This window comes from Anarrhichthys ocellatus, unplaced genomic scaffold (assembly GCF_004355925.1).
Source record: "Anarrhichthys ocellatus isolate YVR2014 unplaced genomic scaffold, GSC_Weel_1.0 scaffold2, whole genome shotgun sequence".
NCBI classification, from domain to species: Eukaryota; Metazoa; Chordata; class Actinopteri; order Perciformes; family Anarhichadidae; genus Anarrhichthys; species Anarrhichthys ocellatus.
The window spans coordinates 15,717,972-15,738,017 of NW_022280032.1; the positions used below are offsets into that span (position 1 = coordinate 15,717,972).

Genomic DNA, 20,046 nt, shown 5'->3' on the forward strand with positions numbered 1-20,046 from the left:
CACAGAGGCATATTTGGGCCTGGGTAAAGAGTAGATAAGAGCTTAAACCTTAAGGCTGATTTCTCCACTTGAAAACTGGTCTCCCTGCTTACCTGTCCACCCTGCTGCCCCGTTGTGTTCACTGCTGTAAAATGTCTTGAAATAAGCATGAACTGAATTACTCCAAGTGAAGTAAGAAAATGTAAACTTTATTGCAACTTTGTCATTCTAAGTTCTCTGATTTACAGAAGAGAAAAAAAAACACTTGTAATGGCACAGTCATCGTAATATGTACATTACTGCAATAATCCAGACACGCGTGTTGTCCAGATTTAAGAGTGGCATATTAAGGCGCATGAATCGCTCAGTCTGTAGAGGGAAGGAATTAACACGTCAAAGCTTTTCCTGCAACTTATACGTGAACATACCACAGCATGACTTAAAAGCATTCGAACGGGAACTAGAAAAGCTCCTCGCACGAAGGGCTTGGTTGGGAAATCACAGTTTGTCTATTGTACATTCAGCTCTGGGAGAGATTAAGACGTAGATGTGTTCACAACATACTGCGTTGCACTAAGACATTTGGTGATTTGATAAGCTTCAGTAGACCTGAGTGTTCAAGTTGATACAGTAAACGTGTTAGAATTACACAATTAATTTAGTGGTAAAGCATTCACGAAGGCTCCAGAGTCTGTATCATCACTGCTGGCCGGTTAAGATTGTCTGGTGAAAAGCAAATCAATAAAGAAAAGCCAACTAGCTAATTAACTCAATGCATCATGGTGGTAAGTTGGTTACATTTCTCCATGGGCTAGTTTTGAATATAGTCGTTATCTCATTCATATATAATTTGATTAAAGCATTAATCATCGTTGAAACCAAATAAAAAAAAAATATCTTCCATAAGTAATCCTATTGAATTTAGGCAAGCGATGGACGTGAATGTGATTACAATTACTCATCAATGTTCATGTGCCCAATACATCTCTGTGGCCTTTTATTCAATTATCAAGTATTCCTTTCTGGTGAATTCAAGATGGCTACAATAAGATGTCTTACATAGAAGAGCATCTTATTTATGTATTTAGTCTGAAGAGCTCTTTCCCCATGTCGTCCTATTAGAGGAGTAGTTCGTCATTTTGGGAAATGCATTTATTCGCTTTCTTGCTGAGTCTCAGATGAGAAGATTGCTACCACTCTTGTATCTGTATGGTAAACAGAAAGTCTGCAGCCAGGAGACGGTTAACTTAGTATAAAAAACGGAGAAGTCACTGCCTCGGCCCAAGAAATAGTCCATCACTTAACCCCTCGTAAAGTCACAACTCTTTGTTATTTTGTACGAATTAAATAACCGAAATATAAGCTGTTTAGTTATTGAGTATGATTTTGTTAGCTTTGGACCAGACTAGCTGTTTCCCCATGTGTCCAGTCTGTACACCGCTGATAAGCCAAGCGGCTCCCTGCGCTGTCTTAATATTTACCATACACATGTGACAGCAGTATCAGTCTTCTCACCTATCTCCCTGCAAGAAAGCGAGCGAGTGCATTTCAAACTGTCTGTTAAAAGTCTCATTTCGAGCTGTGGCGTCGTCAACAAGGCTTTCTTCTTTTCTTCTTCAACTTCATTTTGGCACTGACTTATGAAAGAGCATACCAACACAACATCCGACAGACTTGGTAATAAAAAAAAGTGCGGCCCATTTAAAAGCCATTACTACAGCAGGTTAGTAAAATGGTGGCATCTAATCTAAATTCAAATATAGCCAGAGTTACAATTACAGTGGCTTGGCCTCAAGTTCATCTGGCCTACAGTACTAAAGGACATTCAGAACTGTCCAACAGATATGATAAATTAAGTTGAACTCCTCTAAGAATAAGTGCTAAGGGTAAGTTTGTTGTGTCTGATGACAGTAGTGAAAATCCATAATATGAGGTACATTCAAAAAACATCAGCCCGTTGGCCTGATAGGTTCAAGTACAAGTACTCTCTGACGAGTGAGCAACACATAGGGTACCACGGTGCGTCACTTTCGGTACGAAGCTTTCTGTGAGCTAATTTCCTCCCAACAAGCCTTTGTCCTTTGTCCTTTGTCCTTCTATATCTTCATTTGGTCTTCTTGAGAGATTATTTTTAAGCAACAAGGGGCTTGCTTTGTTCCTCCTTATCAAGAGAGCCAGCAGCGATTCAAAATTTAAAGACTGTAGAAATGCAGTACGTAAACGCAGAGATTTCTCCGGAACTTACATACAAAAAAAAGCAGAACAGATCAAAAAAAAAGTCCGGAAACAAATCAGCAAAGAGGTAAAACCGATCATTTTTTTAAAAAGGAAGAAAAGAAAAAAATCATTTTGAACTGTAAAGTGCAAGTATAAAAAAACAAAAATCTTTCTACATATCATCTCAAGCCTTGAGACAGGGTCAATGGTCTTTAGTGGAAAAGTGCAAGTTGAGAACAGCACGAGAAAAAAAGAATCTGATTCAAAACAGTAACGGGATAATTCGGGTGACTCATGGATCATGAGTCATGTGACTCAGCTTCTCCGTAAGAAAACAGCCACCTCCTCCAAGGGCACAGGGTAGTCCTGTAGGAACGTCCCCCCATCGAACACCTGAGCATTCTTGCTGTCCTGCCACTGGAAGCCCCCGTCAGGTAAATATATATCCCTCTGCACTGCCCCCTTCTCCACCACCGGTGCCACCAGGACCTGGAAACACACATCGGCTTGGTTAAAAACAAATTCGGATGCCAAGTATATATTGCAACTTGATTCCTTCCCATTGAGAACATCATTAAGTCACCTCGTCTCCGATGAGGAACTGGTCATCAATGGTGAAAGTCATGGGGTCACTGGGACTGAGCCACCACATTGGCCGGTAGATGGGGTTGCTCGTCATCAGCCACTCCTCTGCATACTTTTCTATCAGTGGGATCACATCGCTCTGGTGCTTTGCTATGTAGGCCCGTGTCAGGTTTAGCACCTATGGGTCACCAATGGAGAGATGAGCAATAATGTAATGAGGATTAAAAGTATTTTTGTATAATCATGCATTTTCATAATTAGGAGTGTTTCCGTGTCCAAAGTATGCTCAGGAAGAAATCTATTCAGAGTCATTGTCTGCCCTGTTCGGGAGCCTTTTTTTTCCACTCAGAACCACTTCTAGAGCAACAAGCTGAAACAAAAACAAACCTCTTTCCCGAACTAAATCATCTGCCTCGAGGATTCACGACAAGAATAATATTGACAATGCACTCTGCTAAAGCCATTTGTGCCATCTCTACACCCAGACGTGCAAACAGAACTTAAAAGCATCTCACTGTTGACTTAGTGGTTTAACACTGTCCAAGTCTTTCCCCTGTCACGCTCCGTCCAAACCACTTCAGCATTCCTGCAAAGGTCACATCCTCTCCGGTGTCCCATGACAAAAACAAAAACTTGACCGCATCTATAAAAAATGTCTTTTTATGAGTTGGGATTGAGAACATTTGTAGGAATGAGCCTGAAGTCACAGCTCGGGTTTGTGTGGACCTCTCTCTAATTGAGAAGTCATGTGTTGCATGTGTGTGGGTTTGAGGTTTCATTGCTATTTGACTCCAATGCGGTCGCTGCTGTGACCTGTCTATGACTTAAGTATCACACATTCTGGAAATAAAGGTGCGCCAAATTTAAAGTACACCCATTAAAAAATAAATAAAAAAAAGACTCATTCATCATTTTTAATGCAGCGGTCTAGTTTCCTCTAAAATTTCTTCTCAGTCTCACTTAAGCCGAGTTTATAAATTGAAGGCCACGCAAGAGACCAAAATGGAAAACATTGCTGCTGTCAAATGTCTTGCTGTCCAAAAGGCCTATTTTCTATCTTTGTCACGCAACACAAGTCACAACCAATATATTTTTCTGCCTCCGTCCTCTCCTTGTGGAAAAAAAAAGCAGTCGATCATTCCCACTCCGTCACACTTGTCAATTACTCATGGAAATCTTAATTGCCACAATAAAGTATTTTTCCAAGACTTGTCCTCAAATTCATTATCATTCCGGCTCTTGAGAGTGAGAGTGAGCCATAAATCTTGAGGAGAGAGTGTAATTCAGAACAGATGGACTCTTAACCACAGGTGAAGTCGGGAGGGAGCCAGGCAGTCGCCCCTATTGAGGAAAGAAGGGAAGGGCGAGGGGAGCGGGAAAAATAGCCCCAAATCTTCTTGATGTTCAGGAACCTGAGCCATGAAAAGTCAGCCGTATCTGTCACCGGACTCTCTGAGATGGTAGGCTGTGTTTTCTCGCCGTGCACGGTGAACCGTGCATTCCTGATTTCCAGCAGAGAGGGACAGGGTTTAGTCCTATCGCTCCTGCTGCCAGGTCTGAGTTTTGATAGACCAGGTCTCAGCGGCCCTCATGCTCCTCTGCAAACACACCGGTGGGAACTTCTCCGCACTGACCCTCAAAACTGAGGAGAGGCTGCTGGGTCAATAAACTCTCCTCTTTTCATAAGCAATCTTAACCACTGTGCAAACAAGGAGGGATAATCCAGCATTCACACATCACTTCACTTGATCTCTCCACTGCAAATCTTCACAAGTGAAAATCTTGTTATCCAGTCTGCAAAAGAATGTGCGCCTACTTCGTTGCTGCTATTGTAATCATATCTAATGGGGATGAGGGCTGATGTAATAACAGCGCCTCAGCCTAAGGCTGCAGGGTGGGCCAAAGTGTTTTCAAGAGGAAAGAGTTGCCGGGTTGGAGCGGCTACATGAGGGGCACTAACTGCTGTGTAATGTGGTTTTGGTTGTGGTTTTTCAAAATAGAATTCTAGTTGTATACCCGGTCCTCTCCGCAGACCCAGGGTGGCGTGTGGAAGCTGATAACAGGGAGGAAAGCCATGATCTCCAGCCAACGAATGAACAACTCCTCATCTGTGACCAGGTCTCCAGACAGAGAGCCACCTGAGGGCGGAGAGAGAGATGGACAGAAGCAGATAAAATTAGGATATGTTAGTTTAAACAATTGATCCTTTATTCCTTTTCTTGCTTTTGGAATTGGCAGTTTCAAAATATCTTGCGAGAAGCAGAAAGTCCACATTTAGTTTAGTACAGCACAAAGAGAAGCTTGGGAAAAGACTAACTGAAACCTGCAAAGACAAACCACATGTAAAGATTGCTTCCACCAACTTGAACCGTTCTTTTAGTCTTTGCACTGAGAAAAGATCTAAAACCTTACGGCTGAGTTATTACACGAGACAACACACTGAGTGACCGGTATCTGAGTGTGAGTATCTCCAATCACAGCTTGAGAACGACCTTTTTAAAGGTGTATCATATTTTCTTACAAGCCAATCAGAGAACACTTGGCTTTTTTTTGGGGGGGGGAATCAGATGCGTTCTTTGTCTTGTTTTTTTGTGTGAAATAGTGAAGAATTATTTAGTTTTCATGAAACATTAAGTACGGTAACGTACTGTTAGAGGTGAGAAAAGTGACCCATAGGCTGTGGTATTACCTACTGCATCAGGAATGAGGAAGTTGTATCCCAGCAGAGTGTGGTGCAGCAGGGAGGGAATGATGCCCTTCAGGCCCATTGGGCTCCAGTCGGACTGCATGGGGGTCATCCTCACAAACAGAGGCTTGTGGTTCGACCTGAGACACAAACCGCACCACAATTATAAGACGCAATTTAAAACATTTAAATAATCCCTCTCTATAAACAGTGGCAGTTGATATTAGATTAAAAAAATAGCCGTCGATGGAGCGTACAAACAAGATGAAATGGTTGAGGTCGTTACCGTGTCCCTGCTGTCACCATGGTGGAGTCTCCTATCCTTGTGGCCAGGTCGGCCAGCAGGCTGATGTACTTGTCTCCCCCGAGAGTCTGCGGCGGCTGCAGGACTTGCTCCTCAAACAGATTCCCTTCGCCCCCCTCCAGCATCACATACTCCATCCCCAAATGGGCCTGCAGGGCTCCCACCCTGTCCAGGAACCAGCTCACCGCTCCTGGGTTGGTGATGTTCAGCTTTACACAGAACTTTCCTCGCCACTGACTCATCACCGGGATCTCAAGGACAGAAGTAGAGTTCATTTTATACAACTATGGTTTTCTATTATTATTTCTATTTATCCTCCGCTGTTGCAATGATAGATTTTTACGGATTAGGCCATGCTCACACTGCTCTGCTTTTTATCAAACTGCAACTAGTGAATGGAGACCGGCTGCAAGGCAGATGGAAAGTGTTTACTTTTGGAAAAAAGTTTTTTTTAAGTGTAGGGAAGTTCAATTTTTTAGACGTGGAATATGTTTTCTGTGAATGGACCAATCACAATGCAGAGGAAGTGGACTTTACTGTGTTGGAAGCCAACTCTTTACCACAAGGATACCCTGGGTAAAAGTTAACATGTAGAGGACTTTGCACACTGCTAATTGAGCTCCACTCAGGTCTCACCAGCTGTCCCTGAGGGGCTGAGGGGAGACTGAGCCAGTGGGCCTCAGTGCCGTCCATGAGGGAGGTGTGGAACTGCGTGGTGTCCACGCCCAGGAAAGGGGACAGGGTGATGGAAATGTTGAGAAGCTTGACAAGTGGGAGGTCCCTGGTCAGTCTCTTGGACATCCCCCTTTTCCTGCTGTTGAGGTAGTCATGGTCCTGCAGAGAGACAGAGAGATACACTGTGATATCTGCATTAACAATCATGAAATGTCAAAACTTTGCATTAGTGAGGCAGCCGAATACACTCAAAAGTAATTTTCTCAATAATTGCTTGTATTGTATCTAAATTATCATACAATATAATGCACTAATGGAATAATTCATTATGTTTATGAGCTGGAATGACAAATATCTTTATATTAAGAATGCTTGCTTTAAATTTGACCCATTGATCTCCCCTTTGAACTATATGACCTCTGTCAGAACGTATATTTTAATCCTTTGGAATTGACATGGTCAAGTCAAACAGAGATTTCAGGTTACATAACTATGGAACAAAACCTTTTAAGAACACAAAGACTGACCCCAAGAGATCAACCAGCTGTGTGAAGAAAGGGTAGATTAACACATTTTATGTAACTTCTTGGAAAGTTTTTCTTTCTGATGTTTAATTTTTGTTCTGCTTCTTTCCTGAATTTGAATCCTACATAATTGTCAAACATAGAAATGAACACAAAGAAGACCAAAACATAAGTTAGCATCTGCTCTTTTTTTTAAAACTGGGGTTGCAAACAGCTGCATTATTTAGTGTCTGGGTAATAAATTTAGAAACGTGGCAAACTTATTAATAACCCAAATTTTCACACTTCTGTGGAGCCTCAAACTTCACGGACAACTACAAGTTCCATAAGTTTCCATGCAGTTCATTTGGCTGATTCTATATGACTTTTATGGGGGGGGGGAACTTGGTGACAACAAAACTGGCATAATATCTTTGATGTACCAGAAAATGTGAGATTGTGGGTGAGGGAAGATCAAATGACATCCATCAACTGACATGTGTTATTCCTCCCATTTCCACCCCCTCTTTTTAATCCTTTCACACCTTCTGATCTGGTAATGGGAACGTACTGTACGCATAATAAACTCAGTCTCTCTGATGGACAGATTGTGTGAAAGTCCCCCCACCTCCTCGTCTGTTGCTGCAGCATCAAGCCAGTGTCAGGATCACCTACTCAAGTTAGTCTTGGCTGACATCCCGTCTAATCTCAACACACCCAATTCTTTCCCATCCCTGCGGTTACCACACTCAGAGCAACCTGAGATCAGTCGGGAGAGTCTCTGTTTGTCCTCTCTCTGCTATATGTTGTTTGTAATGGGATATCACCGGGTATTTACTTAGATCCACTTGACAGTGGTCCTGGTGGTCTTGTTTCCCAGCAATTCCCGACAACTTTCAAGGACTTGGAGAACTGGGTAAATGTGAACCAGTGATAAACACCACCTACACTTTTTAACCAGATATCAACCAAATCATGAAGTTTAGAATCCCTGAAACATATTACGTGATACATCACATTTACATGGTTTAAGGCAATTCAAACAGTGGCCTGCAGGTAGTGTGGTCTGCACTCAGGGAAACTAATTCATTCAACATGAAGCCCTAAAACAATCTTCTTTTCTACGTTATGACATTTCTGTGAAGCTGTCCTCCCTCATCCGCTCCCTGCCTGTCTCCAGCGGCCCACGAAAACTCTTTCATCTCTACCCTTGACGGGTTTTGAGCAGGTCTGCTGTTGAAAGATTCCCCAGTCTGCTAAAGACTTTGAGGCTGGTGGTACAGAGACGGTACGGTGAGGCCCAGTGATGAGCTCGTACCATGTCGGAGAGGAGGGTGGTGGAATGTTCATTGAGGCTGATGACTCCCTCCCCTAGCTGGTGTCTCCTCAGACGATTAGAGAAGGTCCTCAGCTCCCTCTCCACCTTCGGCCCTGAATCCACGTTGGTGAGCAGCTTCCAGAACGGCAGCCTACAGCACACACAAAGAGATCATACAAAGCCTGCTGATCTCAGGAACCTGGATGGATTATAGTTTATGATTAACTAAATACACACAGAATTTCAGTCAGTGCTCATTGGACCCAGAGATGCACCACTGTTTGACTTATTGCTATTAGGACAAAAAACACATTCCCCTTCTGACAAGGAAATCCCCGCTAATCTCAATCTAAACGGAACTAACCACAGCGCGTTCATGTTGGGCAGCTCCCTGCTGTGGTGGAAGAGTTGTTGCACGGCTTCCTGGTGAGCAGCTTTCACATTGTGGGCCACACACACAGTGTACTGCAGAGGGAGACGCTCCATACTGGGCAGCGACTGCAGGCAGAACTGCTGTCTGCTGTCCACCCCCAGCTGCAGGGGAATATCGGGAGACACAAACACGGCAACACCTGTGTGGTGGGAAGCAGACAGGAGAGGGCACAGGATGTTAGTTTGTCAGCATTTCATTAATTGTTGTCTCAGAGAACCAGAAGATAAAATGTCTCACTTTAAACAGATATCAAGTGGCCCTTGATGTAAAGCAATCAAAAGCAGTGTAAGCATGAGACGGCCCATTGCAGATTCCTCTTATATGACATAGTGCTCGAGTGATACTGAGACCAGGGCGAGTGTGACGGATGGAGTACGGGGAGGTAGAGTGTCAGCTGATATTGCTCCACTCAGATGTGAGAAAAACACTCTCTAGAATGAGATATAGCAGTATGCGGTTAGATGAGTTTACACCGGGACTGCTGGCAACTTTGAAGTAGGTAGGTTACACTGCACACCAACGAGAGATGGCTGGGATACATATCCAAAGTCACATTGAAGACAAATACTTTTTTTCCCTTCATGGTTTTACTATGAAGCACATCTCTTATTCAAGCTTAGTGTGGAAACCAGCATTTTCTCTCCTACTGTATGTATATGCCGCCTTCCAGAGGTCGCGGGAAATTATAAGATTATGCGAAACAGATAATTGTGTCTGCAGATGTAGCTGCCCTGCAAGGAATGCCCCGTCCCTCTCAGGTTACCCCCACCCCCTATCCTCACCACCTCTCACCCGTCGTGACTCCCACCTTCTCCCTCCCAGCTTTAACCACCTTCCTCTCTTCTCCGCTTGGCACCGCTCTGGGTCTGTCCCATCTCGGGTCAGCAGAACCCAGGCCAGTGCCCCCCTGCCCAGACTCTGACCCCGGGTCTACCTCGCTCTGCACAATCTGCTCAACAATCAGCGCAAAGTAGCCACACTGGGATTTGGTAGCTGATCAATGAACAGATTAGTGTGCAAGACCTGTTTTCAAAGCAGGCAGGCAGTCTGAGAAACCGGGCCTAGAGCTTGGCTCACTTCAGCCACCCTCTCTAGTTTCAATGGGCTTACTGTTTTCCTGCAGGCAGGGGTACCAGGAGCAGGCAGCACACTCACGTACCGGTCCATAATCAGATTAATAGTTTCAGAGATCAGTATTAAAGTGCTGCAAAAAGCCTAGTGAAGATCCTTCAACCACAGGGTACTTATCACGTGTTTGCAACGGATAATGTCAAAGAGATACTGTTAACTCCTCAGCTGCCCCTCACAAGGTATTAGGTCACCTCCCAACTGCTTGTTATAGATTCATAATGGCAGATAAATGTAGATTTTTGCAGAAAACACTGTTATATATTCTAACCGCAGGGGATAAAACTGCTATTGTTAATATAGCAAAGGTGCCGTGAAACTGTGCACGTCAATAATGTACTCATACAGTGGAGTAGAAAATGGGGCAGCGGTGAAAATGTTATAGCTTTATGGAAGGATGGAAGTGGAATGCAGGCAGTGGAAATAGAGGCGACCAGAGTACACCAGACACCGAGCAACCTCGTAGAATGATGTGCAGATACAGCAGGCTGCAAACAGTGTGTTTTACCAAAGTGCACACAGGGTGGAAAGTGAAGTTTAAGTTTGCAAGCATGACTTCTTGAGTCATATTTAATTTTTTATGGGAAATGACAATGCAGCGCCTCAAGGAAATGGGACAATCTGGCTGTACCTTTCATTCCATCTTTGACTAATCATGCAGATTAGAATGGTAAATATACTAAATCCTGTCTCGTGTGTTTATACAGTTCTACTCAAAGCACTTTGCATGTCCCGGGATGCCTTTTCAGTATGGAAGGAACTTCTGATCGAAGAGGACCTTCTAACCTCAAAGTTCAGCGCTCAGAATGACACGGACTAACATCTTTGACCGAACAGTATCTCCAGATCCATGTACCATACAGGAGCAGGAATCAATAAGTGTTATTTAAAGAAAGTGAAGCAGGTTTGAAGCCTTGAGTTACAGCCAAGGTGGGGTGCACAGGAGTTAAAGGGGAAGCGAGAGGAAGGACCCTATTTTTAGAACAAATCCTTAAACACTCCAAGCTTCCCCCGAAATATTTTCCACTAGCTCTCAAAAGCTAAATTATATGCCTGACCGACCGTATCCACTCACCTTCAAAGCAACAGATACGCAAAGGTGAAAATGAATGAAAGTTTACTGTGCAGATTTGAATGATTTGATACACACATGCCTCAATTTTTACAGCTGTTGAACTAACGCACAAATCATGCAACCTTGGGTCGCCTCTTTACACACATATACAATGCATTCTCACACACACACGTCCTTTAATGGGAAACTGTAGACTTCCAAGAAAAAAACAGAGCAGGACTTATAGGACCATAAAGGTTCGGCACTTCCTCTGGCTCAGCCCGAGCTGAACGTTTGGAGGTGGCAGCGGAGGTGACCCCCATGCACCTTCTGATGGGTCAGGAAGGTTTTGATGTGGCGTCTAAGCCCTCGGAGAGTGGCTGGTCCGGGTGCAAAACGCCGCCGCCTGACTCCCTGCTGCTGTTGTCCAGATGGGCTACACTCTTTTACCTGTCATATTTATACTGTTATTTATGACACCTGTGCACATTTACAGACCTGACTGGAGTTATAAAAAGTGCATTCAAACGCAAACTATGTGTGTGCGTGCAAGTCTGTGTGTGTGTGTGTGTTCAGGCATGCATTTCCTTAACAATGGAAACTTAGTTTCTGTGCCCAACCTCAAGACATTGACGGCCACAAAACTGGGATCTTGCCATGGTAGTAAATTTCCAATTCCACTTATAATGAAATAATGAAACACGAATGAGACTTTCTCTGCTTCAATTCCTCAATCAATCAGTTTTATTGCTGCAAGTGTGAGACGCTGTGTTCTGCACAAATGTCCCAAGAAGAAACATGAAAATAGATCTGACAAGAAGATCTCACATTTGAATACTTTGATGTAATATCAAAGTATTTATTTACCATTTACTTCAGTCTCAGCTGGTGAAGTAAGCATACTGCTAAAGCAAATCAGTTCTAGTGTTTTGCAGACAACTTCCTTACTAGATTGTGTTTTATTTTAATTTAAAAAATGCTCGCTGAAACAAGGATTTATTTCAGAGCATTTATAAAAGGTATTCAACAAAGGAAACACAGCTGACCTGAGCAACCACAGACTGTTGATGTAGACGGCTGTGAATGAGCTGATACACACTGTAATTACATCAGTGGACAGACGCTCCATTTAAAAGGGTCAACCTCTGCTGTCTCTTGCTTGTTGTCCTTGATGGAAAGTATAGATTGACTGTGGAAAATCTTGCAGGATGATTTTCATATATGTGATAGGCCTCTCATACGGGAGATGACAGCTTGCTTTTAACAAAGCTTGAATTGGCTAAGTGAGTCATTGTTAAAGTGTTTCACCTCTTGCTCGTCCTGGAAGAGTAAAGGTTTCGGGGCAGCTGCCCAGGGACCTTCTGGGGACCGATTGAGTAACAGATGAGCAGCTTGTCTTCCTTCTACATGCAAGCTGGATTTTTTTCAGCATTTATTTCTGTATACCTGTGGCTCAGTGATCTTGGGTTGACATAAAGACAAAGAAAATGCGAAGGAAATACTCAACCACGAGAAAAAAACCACTGTAGAAGAGAACAAGCCTTCACTTCACCTGTGTTTTCCGTTATTATTTGGTACTAAACCTTAACTAAGCAGCCTCAATTATACTTTAGGAGAAAGTGTTGGTATTTAGTCCACCAGGCCTCAGCTTTGTGCATTCAAACAGCCAGAAGAGAAAATGCTGGGACTTTTGACTCAAGGTCCACTTAACTTTCCCTGCAAAAAATATGAAGTAACGGACAAAATGATTGCTTTTTTAGAACGTTTTGTGCTCAGATTTCTGTGTAACAGTCACATTTTTCTGTAGTTATCTAATCTAATCTAATCTAATCTAATCTTGCTTCACTATTGCTCACCAGTACACACCATAATGGAAATGCGTTTTCACTTCTTGCTCTCATCCTTGTCGTTATAAGATCCAGTTACTTCAAATAAAGCTGATTAAGTATCATTATCTGAAAGAAAAAACAACAACAACATGACGGTTACATAACTTTTATGCCTATCTGTGTGTTGTGGTTGGCCGGGCTCTTCTGAGAGAGACAGAACAACAAACGAGCAGGAGCAGTAAAGTATTGTTTCTTTGGATCCCGTACGGAAAGACTGAGTCAGAGATAGAAATAAAAGAAAAGGGGTGGGAGATGGTGAGTGGAAGGAGAGAGAAAAAAATGATGCTCAAATGATCGATGGAGAGACCAGAAGCATAAAGGGAGAGAGAGAGAACGAGGTAATGTGTATCCACATCCGCATATGGACTTGTGTATGTGCGTGTAGGAGGTGGTCTTAGATCTTAAGGAGATGCTGTCAAGTTTGGCAGGAATTGTACTTGATTCTAATCTCTGATGCTCAGATATGAAGAGACAGTAGATAAATTACTTTTATTGAATCCAGAGCTGTTCAAGTTAGAGTATCACACTCTCATGTATTATAACAGCCGGCTGTGAAAACAAATAGTATCTCTCCAAGCCCTTATTTGTAATGATGAGTTGGGGAAAGTTTGATGAGAGCCAAGGTCTGATGTAAACATACAGTATCTGTTTCTGCATGCGAATGAGGCCCTCTGATTATGAATAATGCTCATATTAAAAGGATATTAAAAGGATTTTAAAAGGATTTTTACACCCTCGTATTTTTTACCTTCAAATATAAAAATATATTTGAGGGTAAAAAAGGCAAAAAAAAACTTATTTACCAATATCCCAAATAGGATGATACAATGAAATATTAGCATTCAAATTAAAACGATAATATCTGTGTGTGTGAGAGAGATACAATAGTAATAAAGTAGCCAGGACTAAAGCTCAAATTGATACTGTAAATATATATATTATATAGTACAATAATAAACAGCAAAAACTTCTCATTTTATTTATTTATTTGGACTTAGTGAATTTAAATTGAAGGGTTTTAAATACACTAGCTGTGATTTAATAATAAAAAAAAAATCTAAAATACATTATTGATGAAATGTTAATCCTTATGTAAATGTTAATATTTGTATATGTATTGTCCCTCCAGTATTGTATTAAGTCAACAGGCAGCACCTGGTTACTGTCATGTGATTTGACCAAGTGCACTAATAATTATCCAAAGTATAGCTACCTATTGTATATCTATACTATTTCTGCTTACATGTGCTCACTGAAACCTTGTGTACATTGGATCATTAAAACTTCCAGTTGAGTAAATGTAGGCATAAGCTTTGGGACAACTTAGTCCCCTCTTATATGTTTCATGCAGGATGTAGCTTCAGTGATATCTAATCTGTTCTAAGTAGCCCAGTTGTTTTTGTATGGATAAAGACAGGTGGGGCTATGATAAGTTCCTCCAGTTGGCAACACTCTCAAATGTCACTCTACCGCACAGCTGCATATATCTTCTCCCCTTGACTCTCCGCTTTACTGTCCTACCTCTTCTTGAACTTGTTACTTTTTGCTCTCTTTGCGTAGTTATGTCTAATCTCAACTATCACAGTACAGTATGCATTCATTCTGTTGCTCTGTGGCTACATGTTTGACTCCGTTTGTCTTGCTCTTTAACCGTCCCCAGGAGTCCCCTTAGCTCAGTCAGTCGTCAGTCACAGCTCCATGTTGCCTAGCACATTCACAATGTGCTCCTATGCCTAACTAGAGTCAGTGGAGACAGGTCACATGCACACACACACACACATATGCACGCACACACGCACACACACACACACACACCTGCAACTCATTTAGAAATGGGGCGGAATTATAATCATAAATGGAAATTGGTTTGGTTAGTATCAAACATGGTCAATCCAGCTTCTCTCTTTTGGTTAAAAGCAGCTGAGATATTATTGACTGAGAAGTGCAAAGTCTCACATACAAGTATACAGTGAATGTTTTAAGTTAAATACACTTTTTGCGAACACATTGAAAGCCCAGCGGCTGTGCTTTCTGTAAAATTTTACTTGAAAACACAACAATGAACAGGAAATATGACTAATAAAAAAACAGTTAGTTTTGGATGTTGTCTTTATTTTACGTGCTGTAAGTGATTTTTAGTTCTGCATTCAATTCGATTTGGTCGGTTTACATGCAAAAATAATAATAATGTTTCACTGCCAAAACTAGGAACAAATCAATAATCTGATTAAGCCTTCGCACGGTTGCATAAACCCAGTTTCCCATAATGACCCTACTTACTATCCACATAATGGAGGATTGTTTTTCTCCACAAAAGCTGCTGTAATTGCTTCCTGTCCCACAACAATAACACAGTTATGACTCTACCACATCGTGCTGTTTGTCGCATATTGCAGCTTAAAATGAGATTCTGCGAGTCGCTTTTGTCAGAGCTGTTGGGAAAAAGAGGATGGCAAGTGCAGCTAAGTCTGGTTTTGCAGTCTAATATTCTGATGTTCACAGATGAAGGTAAGGAGAGGTAATGGTGTTCCAACCAGTCCGATGTGCACAAGAGCACAGATGCGTGTTTTTTTTTTTTGCAGGAGCCTGGAGCTGCTTCTACAGAATTTTATCAACGATGAATAAATTATGATAAAAACTATTTGTCTGATGTGCACAAGCAGCACAAGTAAGTTTTGGTGTCAGTCTTAATGTTACATCAAAGTAGCATTGGGTTGCACAGCCCTCTATCTATTGCGCTTATCCTCCCACCGAGGCTATTAGGGAATCATACCAAGATACCAGGTTTATGTCACTGCAGTTCAATAAAATAGCACTTTTCTACCTGCAACACAAGACCCTGCAAGTCTGATGGTTAAAGACTTTTGTTCGTGGTGATTCAATATTCTTGACACATTAGCTAAATCTGAAGCATGGCAGTCTACATTGTTAGGTATCTTTAATATTTAACTCATGAGCTGCATGCATGAGAGAACAAAGACTGTCCAAATGCATTAAAAAGATTCGTCTGTAATAATTTCCACTGATCCTAGGAATAGGAAAGCAGCCAAGTACAAATTGCAAAATGTCTTCAGTTGTGAAAAACTATTCTCATGAGGCACATTATGTAAATATCAGAGGCAAACAAAAACATCCTTGAACTTTAAAGAGAGATATCATGTTAAAAAAGACTTTAATGATCCAATAGGTATCGCTGTCATTGCTGAGCATCAGTTTCTCCGTTTGGGCTATGTTCAGTGTGTGTCTGTGAGTGGTTACTTGGCAACGTTCAAACAGTTGTTCTAATCAGGATCTCATCTCATCTGTGTTTTTTCTCTCTCTCTCTCTCTCTCTCTCCCTCTCTCTCTCTCTCTGTGCAAAGCTAAACGGAGAAACAAAGGGTTACCGGGTCCTGGTAATTACTGCCGTCCTCTCACAAGGTGGAAAAGGGATTTAAGTCATGTGACTCTCTTGTTAAGCCTGCCACCGTGTTATATAACATCCCAAAATGTGTATGGGTGTATGTGCGCGTGCATGTGTGCATTTCTTTCTGTCAGTATGTGAATGAATGTGTGCGTGAGACTGCTGCAAACAATCAGCGAAGTCATAATAGGTGATTGTTTGTCTCACCGTTTCACCCTGATCTAGACGCTGTTTGGCACTTTGACTTTGTAGCTACACACTGCACACACACGCGTACACACGGTATGCACAGGGTTCCCTAACACACTGACGAAGAAGTACATGTTGCAATGTGCATGTGTGTAAAACTGGATTTGGAAATGTCTGATTGTAAAAAATAGTATTGCATTTATCCAAAATCTTTCAAGAATGAAGAAGCTAAGTAAGCAAACTCCACACAAACACAACTTAAGCGCATAGTCCCTCGAGGTTGCAGTAATGCTATACCCGCTAGACCCAACATTCATGTGCACACACACACGACACGTTCCTCATCAGTCACATTAACCATTCATTCCCCCCCCCCTTTGGTCCCAGGATAAAATCAAACAACTCCAAAATAACCTGATGAGTTATAAGAGTCAGCAGCGCCATCATCCAACTTGTCCCTTTAATAGAAACAAAAGGCAATTACCTCAGTATCCCTAAGAGTTAATTTAAGATGCTGAAGGTGGTTTGCTTCCCTTTGTAGTCTAATCTCTAAATTAATCAACTGAGATGCCACAGACAGTATTGTGTTACATTCTATTAGTGGGATGAACGTCCTGTCCAGTCAGTGGTGTGTGTTTTTTGGGGATGCTGGTTCGGGAGGCGGTCGAACCATTTTTCTCAGCTCAAACACAAACAAACGTGCATGAGGGGGGTGGTAAGAAAACACGACAACATCCACAGGGCTTCCCTCACACCCTGGGAGTCATGCCACACATCGTATACCCACTGATGTGGGGTCCAATTTCCAAAAGCCCTTGTGCTAACCCTGCACCAATGACAAGTGTGGAACAACAGCTGACAATGGGTCATTTGACATATTTGAGAAGGTCTTTCTTACTGTAACGGACCAAGGAGTGAAGAGGAACTTACTGCTAATGAGATAGCCTCCAATAAGAGTAAATATCAGCTGATGCAAATAATTGTTTGCAACAACGACCTCTCACCTGAGGAGCCCAGGAAGTAGCGTTCCAGGGCTGAGCCAAAGCCAGAGGGATTGTCCTTAAGATCGCTCACAATGAAGGGCTGCGTGGTGGCGTTCTGATCGTTGATCGGCCAGGTCTGACCCCGGACACTGGCGCCGCCGTACCAGGACACGTTGGTCATGGAGAAGCAGTCCTGAAAGGATGCACAAAAACAAAAAAAGAGAAAGACACATAAGGACAGGAAAGAGGTAGAGGAAGATTTATAATCCGAGGGAAGACAGCAACTGAACTAAAATTGATGCTGACTGGATAAAATAGATATGTGTGGGATGTTTGAGAATTAATAGAGCTGATAGAAGAAAATGCAAGTTCAATTTGATATAAGATCATTTAAATGATTAAGCAGACTTAATAAATACCACTGCACATTTAATTTATGAGTGGATATAAGGGGAATTTAACTGTAGTATGTTTCCAGTGCCTGATTTCTTGGATAATTCTGGGTAAATGTAATTGACAATTAGTGCAAGTTATAGTTATTTAGTGCAAAAATGAAGGGCACAGGTCGGTATGCGATGGCTGGCACACAAGAGTGTCTCAGAAAGCATCGCACGCAGAAGGGATTGAATGGCAAGAATGTTTTTTAAGAGAAAGCGTGTCCTTCCTCAAAGCGTCTGGGAAACAAATGCGCAAACCGGCACCTCATTTATTTCACAATCAGCAAATCTGGGCTCTGCTAAGGAGCTTCATAACAGGTGCCAACTGGTCACCTGAGAGCCGCCAGGCAGGATTTTGAAAATTTGAAAAAATAAAGGCGTCTTTAGTTTGGAAAGATTTTCTGTGAGCAGTCGCGCCACATGACAGGGAGTTATGGGGAGGAATGTCCCAGTGGGGACAGATTAAACAACCCAATAGTTAAATGCCTTTGATAATTAAGTTGGGGGGAAAGTACAGTGTGTACGTAAAAAACCACAACAACTGTGACGAAGCAGATTTTACACGAATGTCTGCTCAGTGCAGTTCAATCGCGGGTGTAGAGAGGGAAAGGATGAGGGAATCACGCACAGCTTTTATTTTTTTTTCATTTGGTCTGTGACAGCATGTCAGCTCAAACGAGTCGCTCAAGCGTCATCATTGTATTTTGTTTCAAATGATTTAATATGATGTCGTAGTTTCTTCAGAAATTTAATTTAAACAATTCCAACTAAATTAAATTGACCTAACATAATTACAGGCTTATTTTTTGTATTTTTTTGCATGCAAAGTGCAAAACTACTGTTTTTGAACATAACATTGCGCGTAAAATGGCATTTCATTAAGTCTGACTGTGTTTAGTGCGACTGAGAGAAAACCTACCTTCAACTCCACTTGACAGTGCACCGGCGTCCAAGTCATACTGTAACACTCTGTCTCCGTCTCCTCATTCACCTCCAGCGAGATTTTCACCTCGGCCACCGAGTCCCACGTATAGCAGAACTCCGTTTTATTCAGCCAGCACAGGTTCCTCACGAAGGGAACCTCGATGTCGGGGTTCCCCACGTTCCCGACGTCTATCTCCACATAGGTCTTGTCCTCCGTTAGGGTCTGTATGACCAGTGAGTGGGTTCTTCTCTCCCAGATCAGTCCGCTAAAAGTCCCCCTAAGGATCCAGTTCTTGTTGGGCTGGTCCACCACCTGCCAATATATGATCCCGATGGTCATGACAAAGAAGACGGCCACCCCGAGACAGGCAATAGCTCCTTTCCAGGTCTCGTTCATCTCCTTCAATCCTGTGTCCCATGTTACCTCTGGGATGGGGCTAGGGTTCCTATTTCGAGCGTGGGGCATGTTGTCTTTGAGATCAGCAAAGAATCAAACACAAAAAATGCTGTAGAAATCTCTGTGCGTAAAAAAACTCTGCTGCTTCATCATCACGTCATGGTGTTTTCAGTAAGGCTACGGGGTAAACCAGCCTATTCTTTATCTTTACACCGTTTACACGCTTGTTGTTTTGCGCAATTGTGCCTGCAACAGTGACCTGTCATGTGAAGAAAGCTGTGAGAAAAAAAAATCCAAGCGAGTAAATAAAACAGTATGAATGAAGAAGTGACTTACCACATACTGCTGCTGTTTTAAAAGAGTTGCATTTGTAAATTGCATTGGCTGCAGTGAGCTCGTGAGCAGCCCCAAGCCGGGTTTGGCAGCAATGCCTACGAATAGCTCCTAAGACGCTGTCTTGCTTGCCCTGCACTTTCTGACGTAATGCCGGGTTGTTTCTTCAGAGGAAAGGTAGAGAGAGGGAAACGGGGGATCAGGAGGGTTTGGCTGAGTCTTGGAACAGCCCGCCGGGGCGAGGAGGCCACGGACAGCCTGAAAGGGAGGGATCCCCATGCGTGTCTGCAAACTCTCCGTGCGCTCTCCGTGCGTAAAGACTGTGGAGACTTGACATCCGGTGGTTTGGTAGACTGCCAGGGCGTCATTTGCCATGCCCTATCCAAGTTTGATCATGTGGTGTTCCATATTTTAATAGCAAGCGAGCAAAAGAGTGATGTCTGAAACTGCTTTCAAAATGACAAGTACCTTAGCAGTGGGATAGTTATGTCCAGGGAAGTCTTCATGCCATGTGTGTTTAGATTAGTTGGCTACATCTAAGGGCTTATTAATCAAACTGGCCAAGAGGTGAATAATACCATGTCCAGTGTTTAATACATTATTTTTAATA

The 20,046-nt window shown here is 42.5% G+C and overlaps 1 protein-coding gene across 1 annotated transcript; it reads right to left on the reverse strand.

Moving 5' to 3' along the window:
• Positions 1 to 167: 167 nt before the first annotated feature.
• LOC116393879 (SITS-binding protein) lies at positions 168 to 19,720 on the reverse strand. Its single transcript, XM_031866584.1, has 11 exons — positions 19,440 to 19,720; positions 18,702 to 19,362; positions 17,367 to 17,538; positions 8,632 to 8,839; positions 8,268 to 8,418; positions 6,408 to 6,605; positions 5,754 to 6,022; positions 5,471 to 5,607; positions 4,798 to 4,919; positions 2,780 to 2,959; positions 168 to 2,685 (listed from the first exon to the last, which is right to left on the reverse strand). The coding sequence occupies exons 2-11, from the start codon at positions 19,170 to 19,172 to the stop codon at positions 2,512 to 2,514; spliced, it is 2,082 nt and encodes a 693-aa protein (XP_031722444.1). The 5' UTR covers positions 19,173 to 19,362; positions 19,440 to 19,720; the 3' UTR covers positions 168 to 2,511.
• Positions 19,721 to 20,046: the final 326 nt, after the last annotated feature.